The 14,794-nt window shown below is 50.4% G+C and overlaps 1 protein-coding gene across 1 annotated transcript; it reads left to right on the top strand.

Annotated features, from left to right (window-relative positions):
- Window positions 1-1,897: 1,897 nt before the first annotated feature.
- Window positions 1,898-14,317, top strand: KRT79 (keratin 79). Its single transcript, XM_073214224.1, has 9 exons — window positions 1,898-2,374; window positions 4,285-4,505; window positions 6,354-6,414; window positions 6,537-6,632; window positions 11,618-11,782; window positions 11,977-12,102; window positions 12,754-12,974; window positions 13,635-13,669; window positions 13,933-14,317. The coding sequence occupies exons 1-9, from the start codon at window positions 1,898-1,900 to the stop codon at window positions 14,136-14,138; spliced, it is 1,608 nt and encodes a 535-aa protein (XP_073070325.1). The 3' UTR covers window positions 14,139-14,317.
- The last annotated feature ends 477 nt before the right edge of the window (window positions 14,318-14,794 follow it).

Here is a 14,794-nt window from a genome sequence, read left to right on the forward strand (position 1 = left end):
GGAGGGGGGCTGTTTCTGGGCAGTAACTGTCTGTCACAGCTCCCAGCACAAAGAGCCAGGTAAATAGACGTGGCTATCAGTATCTGCCAAGAGGTGGAAAGTGTGTCTGCGTCGGCTCTACTCCCACCACCACTGTGCCTGACTCAGGGGGCAGATATCAGTCCTCCCCCAGGGGGCCTCACATGTGACTCTCTACCCTTCCCACACCCCTGTGGGTATGATGAGGGGAGCTGAGGAAGTTAGCACAGCCTGAGGGATGGGAGACAAGGGTCAGGGGGAAGTGACAGCTTAGTCCTGTGATCACAGGCCAATGTCTTTTGAAAGAATGTCTCTGACATCATTATAAGCAGAGACAAGTAGTCCCAGAGAGGCTGAGAATTGCCCAGGGACACACAGCTCAGTGGGGATTAATCTTCCAGCTGGCTCCCTGCAAATGCCTGGTATTCTAGCTCCAAAGCAGGGAGGAAAATCCCCTCTTGAGCATTCAGGGACTAGTTCTGCAAGTGCCCCTCTCCCCATCCCTCATGGGAGTTAGGTGCAACTCCACAAGCTGAGAGTCACTTATGGCTTCCCAGTGGCCTTAGAAAAGAAACCCACAGCCTCCTCTGGGCCTGGAGCGGGCTTGCTCTGCACCTGCCTTCCTTGGACTGTGGGAGTGGTCCCATGTCCTCTCTCTTGGGGCCCTGAGGTCATAAGCGGTGAGAGGCCCAATTCTGGCCCTGGCTGCGTGTGAGAGGTTAAAGGCACCTGCTCAACACTGCCTGGCAGTCTCTAAGTCTTCCTTTGGGCTGTGTTTGGTCCCAGTAGCCTGAGGTGGGTGGGGTGCAGAGGGGCTCTATGAAGTGATTTGAGCAGCCCCCAGCCTCTTCTGAATCAAGCATCAGGGTGCTTTGTGGGCTGGGAAGAAAGGCATGTGGGGTGCTCCACTGGCCTCTTGGGGCTTTTGTTGAACAATATGTCTTAGGTCTCCACCTATGTCCAGCCAGGATGGGATGTGCCCTGCACCCACCACCACTCTCTCCAATGTGGCTGGGCCCTTCTGGGGCGGCTCTGCTGTAGGGCAGAGGGTCGGGGGGTCTCAGGTGATGGATAGAGCCCCCTGTCTCTCATCAGCCCCCAGAAGGGTGTGCTTTGGCCCTTTCATGTCTTTGGCTTTGGGGCACTGCCTGAGGGGTTCAAGCCTTTCTACTTCCTCATCAAGTGCCCAGGCCCTGCGGTCAGGCAGACTCTCTTCCTGTTCTGTGTCCACTTTGCCCGGCACAGGGTCTCCACCCAGCAGACAGTCTGCCAGTACATGAAAAAAGAGCAGATTGCCCCCATCTTCACTCTGTCACCTGTGTCCCCAAACCTAGACCTGACAGGAGGCAATGAGGCTGTGGGCTAAGAGGTGAGACTGGAGCAGCTCTGGCACCCTCTCCACAGCCCATTGCCCAATGCTTCCTCCTTTACCTGCACAGTCCTGGGCCCTGGGGCCTTGGCTTATGACAGGGGCCTGGGACAAACTCCACAGAACAGAGTCCCATTGATGGTGGCCACCAGGGCTGGGTGGGAGGAGGCCACTGGGTGGTGGGGGTGGCCGTGAGGGCCTGTATCATTCTGTTCCAAGTCAGGAGAGCCCCAGGGAGAGAAGGTAGCATCCTGTCCCACATGGTCTTGGCTCAGCTCTGGCTCCAGAGTACAAGGGATAGCTGGGCGCAGCCCCTCCCTCTCACTGGGGCAGAGGGGACTCCCTTGCCCACAGGGCTCCTCCCTCCTCCTGGGGCGATGGGGCAGATGTTTCTGCAGAGCCCAGGAGCCAGGCCAGCTGGGAAAAGATAAAAAGCCCGTCAGTGACCCAGCAGCTCACCGCATTCCCTCCCTCCCAGCCCTCTCAGCCTGCGCTCACGCTCTGACAGCCATGACGTCTTCTGTGTCTCGGCAGCCATGCTCCACCAAAGGGGGCTTCAGCTCCAACCCTGCCAGTGCAGGGGGCAGGTCCCCAGCTCGCACCAGCTTCAGCTCGGTGATGGTGTCCCAGAGCCGTGGCAGTGGTGAGCAATCCCACTGTGACGCCAGCATGGGCAGCTTTGGCAGCCGGAGCCTCTATAACTTGGGAGGCAGCAAGAGCATTTCGGTCAGCGTGGCTAGAAAGGCCTCAGTGGGGTGGTCCCTGGGGGACCTTGGCCTTGGTGGCAGGGCTTACCCTGGCCTGGGGGCTGGCAGGCAGACATTTGGGCCCACCTGTCCTCCTGGAGGCATCCAGGAGGTCACTGTCAACCAGAGCCTGCTGACCCCTCTCAACGTGGAGATAGACCCGGAGATCCAGCGGGTGCGCACCCAGGAGCATGAGCAGATCAAGACCCTCAACAACAAGTTTGCCTCCTTCATTGACAAGGTGGGCTCAGGTGGAAGGAGGCAGGGTAGAGCAGAAACAGGAGCAGAAGCCAAAGCCCTAGGAGAGGGTGGGCTGGGTAGAGGCTGCTGCGGGCCGTGTGCACTGGGGTGGGAATTGACGGAATGACTGTTAGAGTTCTTCTGTCCTGAGCCTGGGACACCCAGATATGGATGGCTGGAGACAGTCTTCTGGGCCTTTACTGTGATTGCTCAGGTGAATCTTGTGTCTACCCATCTTGAAAGTGTTGCAGCCTTTCGTGTGGTCCTCCATGATGCCATTACATGCAAATTTCTCTCACAAAGAGTGGATTGTTTCCCTTGTGCCTCTTAGTGGGGTGGCCCTTATTGCCTCTTGTCATTTTATAGATGGGGAAACTGACTCAAGCATCAAATGGACTACCCAAGGAGCCCTGGCCATTCCTTGTCCCTCAGTCTTGGAGGAGGCCTAGGGACAAATACGTGATCAGGACACATTGGGGGTTGGGGGCGGTGCCCTTTCTGCTTCTATTCGTCCTTGCTGTTCTAGCCAAGAAGCTCGTTTGGGGTAGACAGTCAGGAGGGTGGTCCCCTGGGAGTACAGATTTTGATCTGTTCCAGGTTGGGAGTGTCCTGGCTCCTTCCCTGGCCTCCGGGGCCCTTGCACTGTTCTCTGGCATTTCCAGGGCACTTTGCTGCTTTGTCTTCCACTACCCCGAGACCCCAGACCAGGCAGTGGGCCATGATGGGCAAAATCCTGGTGGCTGAATACCTTGCTTCAGCCTTTTGTGGGTTCCCAGAGGACAGTCACATCCTCCTAATCATGTAATATACACAGTGTCTCGTGAGGAATGAGAGTAGGTGATATTGTGTCCATTTTTAAGAAGAGAAAAACTGAGGTCTGGAGAGATCAAGTGATTTGCCGGGGTTCATACAGGTACTTGGCGGTGAGGTGGGCCTCAGTGTCAGGCCCGTGGGCCTGATGGTCCTACACAATAAGAGGGCTTGTTATTAAGAAGCACACCTGGTGCAGGGAGCCTGGGGCAGGTGGCTGTGAGCCTGGGGTATTGCAGAGGCAGGATCTGGAGAGATTGGATGGCAGAAGGTGAAGCAAGTCCTTCTACCCACCTCCTCACCTCTTCCCCTAGTGACCTTGGGTTCTTCTGTGGGACTGTCCCAGAGCTCAACAAGCAAAAACTCCCTTGTGCTCTCAGAATCATGACGTGGGAGCTGGGGCCCTGAGATGTTATCTGTGGCTGATGTCTTTGAATCCGGGGTGGGCAGAGAACCCCCTTCAGGGAGCCTGTTAAACCCATGCCAGGAGCCCTCTTCTGAGTCAACAGAAGTAGGGGTGGGCATCCATATTTAAAAATAAAAAAAAGACATCAAATTTATAGAGAACTTGTGAAGAATTGTATAACCTGTTCCTATATATTCTTTCACCCAGATTCACTAATTCTTGACATTTTATCACATTTGCTTTCTCTCTTTGTGTGTACACATACATACCTACATATATATTTGTATGTATGTATATATATACATACACACATACACACATACACTATATATGCATCTGCATTTTTACCAGTTGGTATTGATGCAGAATTAGGGTTCAGAAACATTGACCTAGTTCACTTTACCCAGGACAGCTGAGAAAGGGAGACCCAGAAAGGAGTGACTTGATTGTCACCAACTAGTGAGTCACTGAGTTGGGGCTTTGATGTTTATTAACTCTTTAGGGTCCTTGGCATCAGATTAGACTGTCTTTCCCAGCAGATTGTTCCCTCAAGAACTCTTCTCCTCAGCAAGGCTTGGGCCCTACACCCCTATGGCATCCTGGTTGGGTGCAGATGGTGACGCTGGGCCCCTCCCTTGGTCTTTCCTGGGGCTGGGGGATGGTTTCAGCCCACCACCCTTCTTGCCCTGGTTCAGGTGCGGTTTCTGGAACAGCAGAATAAGGTGCTGGAGACCAAGTGGGTGCTGCTGCAGGAGCAGGGCCAGGACTCGGGCGACACCAGGAATACCCTGGAACCCTTCTTTGAGAACTACATACGCAACTTGCAGAGTCAGCTGGGCAACCTCCAGAGTGAGGGGCTGAGGCTGGACTCAGAGCAGGGGAGCATGCGCGATCTCCTTGAGGACTACAAGCGCAAGTGAGGAGGGGTGAAGGGGCTGGGGCCGCGAGGGGGTGGGGGGAATAGTGTGGGAAATCTCCCCAGAGAGGCCACCCCTTTCCCAGGGCCCCTGGGCCCACCTGGTGGTGGGCGCAGACAGAGGTCCTTCCCTCAGGTGCTCGGGCCCTGGCCCACTGCCTCCTGGAGAATTGTCACACTCGGTGTGTTGTTGCTCATAATTTTTAAAATTCTTTATTATGTGGTAGGGAGGATGGTGTAACGAATCTCCATGGTGTCATTACCCAGCTTTCATAATTATAAGTTCATAGCCAATCTTGTTTCATCTATCCCCCTAGTCACTCTCTCCTCCCTTGCTATCTTGAAGCAAATCCCAGACTGAAGCAAATCATGTTATTTCATTCACAAATATTTTACTGGATATATTTATACAGTTCATTTGCATAACTTAACTTAATAAAACATAAACACAATGCCATAATCACACCTAAAACTTAAAATAGCAATTCCTCAATATCATCAACTTTCCAGTCAGTTTTGAATTTCTAACTGTCCCATAAATATCATAAAATTAAAAAAAAATAGTTTGTCTGAATCAAGATCCAAATAAGGTTTACATATTATGATTGGTTGATAAGTATATTTATACTTCTAAGGTATAATCTTTCATAACTTTCCTGATAACTTGACACCGGGCAATTTCTACTCCTTAAAGTTTCAGCAAAAGCGGTTGGAGAGAAGTTAGTTATTATTTATTTTTTTTAGAGGGCATCTCTCATATTTATTGATCAAATGGTTGTTAGCAGTTAACAACAATAAAATTCTGTACAGGGGACTCAATGCACAATCATTAATCCACCCCAAGCCTAATTCTCATCAGTCTCCAATCTTCTGAAGCACAACGAACAAGTTCTTACATGGTGAACAAATTCTTACACAGTGAATAAGTTCTTACATGGTGAACAGTGCAAGGGCAGTCATCACAGAAACTTTCAGTTTTGATCACGCATTATGAACTATAAACAATCAGGTCAAATATGATTATTCATTTGATTTTTATACTTGATTTATATGTGAATCCCACATTTCTCCCTTATTATTATTATTATTATTATTATTATTATTATTTTTAATAAAATGCTGAAGTGGTAGGTAGATGCAAGATAAAGGTAGAAAACATAGTTTAGTGCTGTGAGAGGGCAAATGTAGATGATCAGGTGTGTGCCTATGGACTAAGTATTAATCCAAGCTAGATAAGGGCAACAAAACATCCACGGATGCAGAAGATTTCTCTCAAAACAGGGGGAGTGAGGTTCTAAGCCTCACCTCTGTTGATCCCCAATTTCTCACCTGATGGCCCCCCTGCGACTGTGCCTGTCTTAGGTTGTTCCTCCCTTGAGGAATCTTACCCGTCTCTGACTAACCAGTCATCTTCTGGGGCCATACAGGGAAATGTAAAGTTGGTAAGTGAGAGAGAAGCAATATTGTTTGAAAAGGTTGGCTTTTTAAGAAGTTAGTTGTTTTAAATGACATCCTCCTGTTCTTGAAAGTGAATGCAAAGATTAATCATTGTTAACGCATCTTCTTTATACCTGTTTCTCTAAAGCCCTGTAAGGGCTCTTATCCAAAAAGATGGCTGCTCTCAATTGCCCTATTATACATTCTGTGCCAGTTTCCTTAAAAGGGGATGGGTAGGTATATTTAAGGACTATCCCCCTAGTTTCTTCACTGGTTGGCTACATTACACAACTGCTCTTCAAAGGTATTTTTGGACAATGTGGGACCCACTAAGGCTTAAAGTCAAGAGGGTTCAATGTCTTACAAGGCAGAACTGGGCTGAGCCTGGCTGAGACTTCCCTGTGTGAACAGGTACGAGGATGAAATTAACAAGCGCACTGCTGCAGAGAACGAATTTGTGGTGCTCAAGAAGGTGAGCAGGGGGCAGGGAGCGGGGCAGGTGGTCTTTTGGCTGCCAGGGTGCTGGGCTGACTTGGAGAAAGGCAAGAGCCCAGGAAGCTGAGCCATCTGCCCTGTTCTCTCCCCGGCCCCCAGGACGTGGATGCTGCATACATGAACAAAATGGATCTACAGGGCAAAGAGGTCTCCTTTACCGAGGAGATCAAATTCCTGAGACACCTCTATGAACTGGTGAGATGGGGAGGGAGAATTACCTTCACATACAGCATTATGGATTCTCCCTGCAGGTCTGATCTGAACTCACTAGTGCAGTGTAATTGATAGAAGGTAGAACCTGGGCCTTTAATTAGTACTAGCTTCCATGTATTAAGTGCTTGTGATGGGCCAGGTGCTGAGCTAAGCTTTCTACATAATCCTCTCAACAACTTCCTAATAAAGGTATTATTATTGTCTCCCCTTTATGATCAGAGACAGGTTCAGAGTAACTTACCCATGGTCACACAGCTAGAGGCTGTGCTGGAATCAACACCTAGTTCTTGGACTTCAAAGTCTGACTCTTGCTACTGTGTTACACTGTTTCCCTTTTTGTCCAGTTTGTAATGGAGCAAGAAGAAATGGAGGAGTAGAGATCGGCAGAGAGGGGAGACTGAGAGCTCAGATTGGAGCAGGAGGTGAGCAGCTGGGAGGGGGTAGATCACAGAATCTAGGAAGGGTCCTAGTAAACGAGGGGACTTTGAAGACTAGGATGAGTGTTGAACTTAGCTCGAGCTGACCACAGAATCACAGATTCTTAGACTCACTAGGGACGTCAAGGGCAGCCACTCAATGCACAAACACTTCCTCTAATATCCCTGACAGGGGGTCATATGACATCTATTCAAAAACTTAGAGGGACAGAGCTCACTATATTTTGGTGTGGGCATTTCTATTGTTGAGCAACTTTATCAGAAAGTTGACTTGACTCTTCTTTCCATGACTTCTGCTCTTGATTGGCCCTGATTCTGCCCTCTGGGCTACACATATCCAGTTGTCTTCCATGTGACCAATGTCTTTCATATGAAAGCATTTTAGAGGTCAGGATGATGAGGGGACATCTGTGGCATGGGGGAAGTTGAAGAAGCAGGGTTCTTTGTCCAGAATTCAGAAAATGAGGGGTGGGGAGGGAGGTTATAGATACAGACTTCGGTTCATGCAGTCACCTATTGTACTAGTTTGTGTGTTATTTCTAGAAGCCACTTAAGAATGTTTGCTCCTTAAAAGCCCCTGGGATTTTTTCATGCGAGTGCTTTCAAGTGAGACATGTATCCACTCTCCTCCATTTCCTGTAATTGGGCAATTGAATTTTTGAAACCAAATGCAAGAGTTAAGGATTTCTGTTTCCCTATGAAATGGTATTGTGCTTTCATCCCATCATTTCAGGTAATTGTGGGCACTTTGAAACTTGATTCTCCTATCCATATCCTGGAGATACCCAACTGGATAATTGGATATATTAATGATGTGCCAGCTTTGAGTTATCTGCAGACCTGATAAAAATTCAGTTCAGTTAATTTGATAACGTTTCAGTGTAAATCATTGGAAGCATGTTAAAGCAGACAGAGCCAAAAATGGAGTCCTCGTACAAGAACTAGGTTTTCAATGGTTCCTTCCCATCTGGCTGACCTCGCTCCACTAATCCATTAATTTGTGGTTCAAGTGACTTGGCTACTTTAAAATCCATTAACCATATCCGGTCCACATTCTTCTGTCTTATTTTCATTGGTCAAACGATGTCTCTGGCAGTTTTTCAGCAGTTTAGAAATACAGTCATGGAAGGAATGAAATCTCTTTCAGTGGACTTTTTCTTAGGGATGTCTCGCTGGCTCCATGCCTCTTGTAAACATTTTATAATTCTTTCCAGAGGTTCATAGGAGACTGACATCAAGTTTAACTTCAAGCAACCTAAATCTCATTCCTTTGAAAATGGGAACATTTGCTGTGTCTGGGGTTCTAGAACCTCTGCTACTCTCCATATTCCTCAAGGATGTCCAGAGGTGTTGACCCCCTTGGCAAAATCCCCCTGGTCTCCTAGGATCTGCTCTTCTGCTCTGGGCCCCTGAGATCCCCAACAAGGCCAAGGCCTCTCATGCTCTGTGTCTGTCTTGAGTCTACATTTCTTCTCAAGCATTCTGCCCTTTCTAGTTTGATGACTATTCTTGTGGATGGAAAAGAGGCAAGTGACTTAGCAGTTGAGTCATTGGCTTTTCCTGGGCCCTCTGTAGGGTTAGCCCAATGCTGCTTTCCTTGTTCTCTTGGGCTACAGCCCATCTAACAGCCCCTGTCCACTGGCTTTAGCATTTCCCCAGGCTCATTCTCGGTTGTGTTGCTCTCTTTCCAACATCTCTACATGTCCTGTTAGGATGGAGCTTGTTGGGCAGTTTTATGCCATCATCACTGATTTCTTTGGTGCCTCCCCAGTTTCTTCTTTACTGGGGTCACTGATGGTCGCTCCCTGTTCTAGGCCTCTTAGGTTCTTTTCTCTTTTGGGCCTGGTCAAGTGAGCGCACTCCCCTCTTCTCTGAATGGGTAGGAACTGGCTTTTCTACTGCTTAAGGCATGTGTCTGGCATGTGCTGGCCAGTGTTCCTTTCCTCTGCTGTTCCTTGTTCATTTTACACATGTTACTGAGTATCTTCCACATAGCAGCAGAAGGACTAAGCCCCTGCCTTTGAGGGGGCCTGCAGTCCTGTGCTGAGTCACCATGTGATGAGAGCCATGGAGGGGCAGGGCACAAGGTGCATGGAGCAGGTTGTGACTGGCACTTCCTGGGATGGCTGGGGGAGCTACAGAGAAGACAGCATTTGAGCTGGATTTTGAAGAAACAGCAGCGCATTTAAAGGAGGAGCAGGAAGGGTCTTCTGGCCAGGGCCTCAGCCTGTGCAGTGACATGGAGGCACCAAAGAACGTGGTGTGTTTAGGGAGCAGCAGGTAGGCTGGGTATTGAGTGTGTGGGAGAATTAGGTGAAAAGGTGGACAGGGAGGATGAGCTAGGGACCAAGCCGGGGCACCTTCCTGTCAAAGTTCCTCACTGCCTATCTGTGCCTGCTGTGGCATAAGAATGAAGGCCAGAGCAGTCTTTCCCTTGCCGCTTCATGGGTGAATCAGGTGTGAGTGCCAACATGGCACTAGGTAGTGGATTTCATGGCTTGGGTTTGGTCAGGCCAGATCTCAAGGAAATCTGGAGTGCCAACCGCCAGTCCCTGGTGTACCTTACAGGGTAGGAAAGCAGCCTCAGGGCCTCCCTGTGGCCTGGGGTCCCTGTGGGATCCAGACCCTGCTCCAGTGACATCATTTTGGCCTGTCTGGCTCTTTATCCCCTTGCCCAGGTGATCTCTACCTGCTCTTCCCCAAAGGTCAATGGTGCCTAAGGAGAGATCTTCTCTCCCCACTTGCATTAGCTCTGCGTCTTGGGAAAGCCTGATCTTTTTATCTCCTTGTTCTAGCAAGATCACCCTCATCCGTTCTAGGTGGAATCTGGAAGGTAGTTTCTGCCTCCTTGCCTTACCAATTCCAGCACGATTCCCCAGGACCGTGCTCCGGCCTGGGACTGCAGAGGGCTCTGGCACTGGGGAGGGGTGATGTTGCAATATGGTGCTGGCGGTGCTGTCACAGCTGTGACAAAATGATGTGATCTGTGGCGGTTATGCCTTGTGGGCATCTTGACTGACATTCAGAGATGTTTGAGCAAACGATGCATTAACTGAGCACCCACCATGGGCCGCCATGTATGGATCTAAATCCTCGCATCAGCTGCACTAGGAGGGTATTATTATGGCCATTTCATAGGAGACGGGGCTGAGGCATTGGGAGGTTCAGCTAGTGAATATTAGGCTGGGGACTTAAATTTGCTTGGTCTGTCTCCAGAGCACGTGTCTGTTCACTAAACCACAAATGTTTCAGTGATTGTATTTCTGCCCCTTCTCCCCAGTACATTCTCCCTTTTAAAAGACAATGTAATTTAATAATCTAAATCCAATATGGATATCAGTTTTGGCTTTTGGTATTTCTCTTGCTCTTCATTTCTGTCCATCTCTACTTTAGTCTATGTCATTGGAGGTTCTGATGTCAGCTTCCTAGTTTTGAGACTGGGCTCTCCATTTATTAGTTGTGATTTGGGGCCAGTTAGTCTTTGTGACTTTGGAAGAGGGCATGCAACGGATCAGTGCTTGCCAGTGCTTAACCCAGTGCCGCCCACAGGAGATGCCCAGTAAATGAGAATGGTTATGGTTATTCTGCCTCTGTTGTAATCCCATTGGCTTCAGCGAAAGGCCAATGTCTGACAAAAGCTGGAGACAAGACCAGAATGTAGAAGGCATTGACTTTCACAAGGAAGATTCTCTCCCCTTTGGGAGCTACTGAGGAGCACTGAGTGGCTGAGTGATTTGATCAGAGCTGGGGTTTGGGGCAAGGTGTCAGCAGCCAGGGTAGGAAGGGCCATGACAGGGACAGGCAGAGCACCCCCGGGAGCCAACGCAGTTGTGACGTAGTGATAGAGCAGATTTCAAAGCCAGAACACAGCAACCAAACATCGTGGCATCTCTAAATGTCTGGTCATGAAAGTTGGTGGCCCTAGAAACACAGGGAAGGTCCAAGAACACCACCATGGTCTATAGATATCAGTGTGCTCTAGAGGAAACCACTGGGCTTTGTTGCTCAATGGGCTGGTTCCAGTCTGGACTCCAGGACCAGACTGGATGACCTTGGATCTGGTGACCTTGGATGTGTCACTTCTCTTCTTCAAGCCTCTTCCCTCACCTGCCTAAATCAGGGCCACTGTGAATGGAGGTTCAGGTTGGTAAGTGGCTGAGTGGAGAGTGTGATGGAACCAGGCTCAGCTCCCCAGGCCTTAGCAGTTGCCAATGCCCAGAGGGGAGCCTCCTCCCAATTTGAGGGCCAGCTGTGGCCCTGCTTGCCTCACAGGGTGTTCTGAGGATTAAAAGGACTAGAGAATGTGCTGGTTCACTGCCTGGCAGCAGCCTGAGTGCAGTAAGTACATTTCCCTTTCCTTTTCTTTAGTCTCTTAGAAACCTGCGAGTCCGTAAGAAGAAATGCTTTCTATGAAAATGGGAGCCGCATTTCACAGTGAGAGAGGTTGAGGACTTCCTTTGCAGTTACAGTTTTCTCCCAGGGTGCAGCCTGGGGCAGGGATGCTGGCGACAACTATTTCTGTCTCTGCAGGAGCTGAGCCAAGTGCAGACCCATGTGTCTGACACCAGCGTCATCTTGTCCATGGACAACAACCGCAACCTGGACCTGGACAGCATCATTGCTGAGGTCAAGGCCCAGTACGAGCTGATTTCCCAGAGAAGCAGGGCTGAGGCTGAAGCCTGGTACCAGACCAAGGTGACGAGAATGACTGGCTCAGGCATGTGGGCTGGGACTGGACACAGACGTTCCCCATTATGAGAGGCCTGTGCCACTGGGCTCCTTGGAAGCTTGAGGCCAGACACACCAGACTATTCAGGGGCCTCTAGCTGTGAGGGTTTGCCTGGGCCTGGAACTATCTGACAGCTCACTGCCACTTCTTTGGCCTACAGTACAAGGAGCTGCAGGTGACAGCTGGGAAGCATGAGGACAATCTGCGGGACACCAAGAACAAGATTAATGAGCTCAACCGCACTGTCCAGAGGCTGCACAGTGAGGTAGATGCAGTCAACAAGCAGGTGAGCCTCTAGATGGGCGCCTGGGGGTTCAGTCCCGGGTGTTGGCAGAGGTGGGGGACCTTCTTATTGTCATGCTGAGGGGCAAGACCTGCTCTTCTGATGGACAGGTCACACTCAAATGCTAGACCATTAAGGTCAATAAACTCCTCTTATAGAAAGGAAACTGAGGCCAGGAGAGGGAGAGGGACTTGTCTAAGGTCACATAACACATTAGCGGTAGAGCAAGTGGGGCGACCTTATCCAAGGATTTTGATCTTATCTCTAGAGGTCAGAGCAGGAGACTGAGGGTTTGAGGGTCAGGTCGTAGCTGCTGACCCTACCTAAGGTATGGGTTAAAAAAGCATGGGCTCCTCCCAGATCAGAGTGAAGCATTTGGTTAAGGGTGAGGCATTATTTATTTTATCTTTTGAGGCACTGGGCTGAGCTGAAGCAGGAGGGACTAAGATTAGACTTCAATAAGGACTTTTCCAGGGGTTCTCCGTGATCCTGCTTATGTAACAGCATCTTCCCTCAGATGGATATTTCTGCTTTGCTTCTTTCCCAGTTGTTTGGGGTAGGGGAAGGTAGGGAATGGTGATGCCTGGCTTGAGGGCAGAGGGATGGATGTGATGACCCTGGAGCGAGTTCCCAACACCTCTCATCCCTGGGCAGGGCCAGCAGCTGCAGACCGCCATTGTGGAAGCAGAGCAGCGTGGGGACCTGGCGTTAAAGGATGCTCAGAAGCAGCTTGGGGACCTGGACATGGCCTTGCACCAGGCAAAGGAGGACCTGGCCCGGCTGCTGCGTGATTACCAGGCCCTCATGAGCGTCAAGCTGGCCCTTGATGTGGAGATCGCTGCCTACTGCAAGCTGCTGGAGGGCGAGGAGAGCAGGTGGCTGCTCCTCCTGCCTCGGTTCAGAGGGCTCTTCAGTCCTGCCCCATGGGAGGCCAGGGTGGGCAGCTCTGGTCGGGGGCAGGGAATAAGGGAGGAGCTAGGCTCCTGATTCATCACCCAAGGCGACTCTCTCACTTGCGTTCACCATCTCTGCCGCTCAACCCTCAGCAGTCCTCACAGTGGCTGGCAGCCCAACAGGAGGGAGGTTTCTCTTCCAAAAACAGATTCCACCACCGGTGGCAGCTCTGAAAAAAATTCATCATCTCTGTTCTTGGGGAAGGAATGAGACGTAGAGAAAGTCACTTTAGCCAGAGCTGGGGAGCTTGTTTTGGCATGGGCTTCTTTTCTAGGGGAGCAGGCATGCTGTCCATGGACTGCATGTGGAAGGAGGGGAGGCTGGGGTTGGATGGAGGGTGTGTGGCCTGCTGCCCTTTGCGTCTGCAGCACTGGTATTAGGAGCTGCTGCACAGGCTGCCAGGTCCAGAGCTGCCACATCACATACTTCTCTTGTCTCCTGGTCTTGTCATGTGGGCCCTGGCTCTCGAGTGTTGACCCACTGAGTTGATCCACTGTGAAGGCAGAGGGAGAAAGGGGTTTTTGCTTGGGCTCCAGGGATCCCTGACGCCTTCCTTCTCCTGGCTTTTCTGTTTTCCCCAGGATGTCTGGAGAATGTCCGAGTGCAGTCAGCATTTGTGAGTATTTTGCTGCCCCACACAGGGCCCAGCCCCTGTCCTTTGCTCAGTCCATTCAATCTGTCCTTGGCCAGAAGAACATATTCCCTCCACTTGAACCCGAGTCCAGGGGGCCCCAGAGAATGAGCTTCCTGCCCCAGCTTCTCCAACCATTTCACATGGCTGCATTGCCTGGTTTCATCCCATCCTTCCTTGATTTCTGGAAGCCTCTGGCCCTCTCCCAGCATGACTATCCTGCCTTATCTAAATCCTTTGTCTTGCAGCGGTGACTGGCAACTCCACCACTGTGTGCAGAGGCAGTGCAGCTGGCTTTGGGGGTGGCATCTCTCTGGGTGGGAGTGGGGTTGCTGGCAAGGGTGGATTCAGCACCCATGTGGGCTACAGCACCGTCAAGGGAGGGCCTGTCTCTGGGAGTACCTCCACCCTGCGGAAGACCACCACAGTCAAGACGTCCAGCCAGAGGTATTAGCTGCCAACCCTTGCAAGCCGGGGCCCTTGCAGTCTTCTTCCCGCTCCATTCACCCACCTCTGCTGCCCACCCCACTTACCAGAGGTGCAGGAATAGCTCAGGATCACAGGTCCAGCGTATTTGTGATCTGTATTTTGGGAAGGGTTCAAACTATCCAGGTTTTCTTGGTTCTGCAATGATGGGATGGGATGGGAAGTTAGGGCTGCCAACTTAAGTGATTTGTTTAGGTGTTTTGGGGGTTGCCTTCTGACCACTGAGAGTAAGTTGGGTTTTTCAGGCTATCTCAGGTTCCCTAACTTCCTCTGCTCCTCTGCTCTGAGCTCAGGACATGCTGGAAGAGGAGGGATGGAGGTTGGGAGTGGTCCTCAAAGGCCCTTCAACCTCCCTAGTTTCCCACTAGACCCACCCTCCCCCTGAATCTACCCTCACTCACCTCCCCTGTCTGTGCCTGTGAAGTGTCTCAATAAATAGCAACTGCAGCTTTCTGTGGTTCCAGTCTGATCTGCCTGGGGAACCGAAATTGTCAACTGATTAAGTCCCTTATGGTTGAGGCAGCAACAAATAAATACTCAGTGTGTCTCAATCACTGTGATAAAAGCATGTTTACTAATATCACCACCACTTTAGGTTCTTGATCTCTCCCTCACAGAGTTCAC

Source organism: Manis javanica, chromosome 10 (genome assembly GCF_040802235.1).
Source record: "Manis javanica isolate MJ-LG chromosome 10, MJ_LKY, whole genome shotgun sequence".
Lineage (NCBI taxonomy): Eukaryota > Metazoa > Chordata > Mammalia > Pholidota > Manidae > Manis > Manis javanica.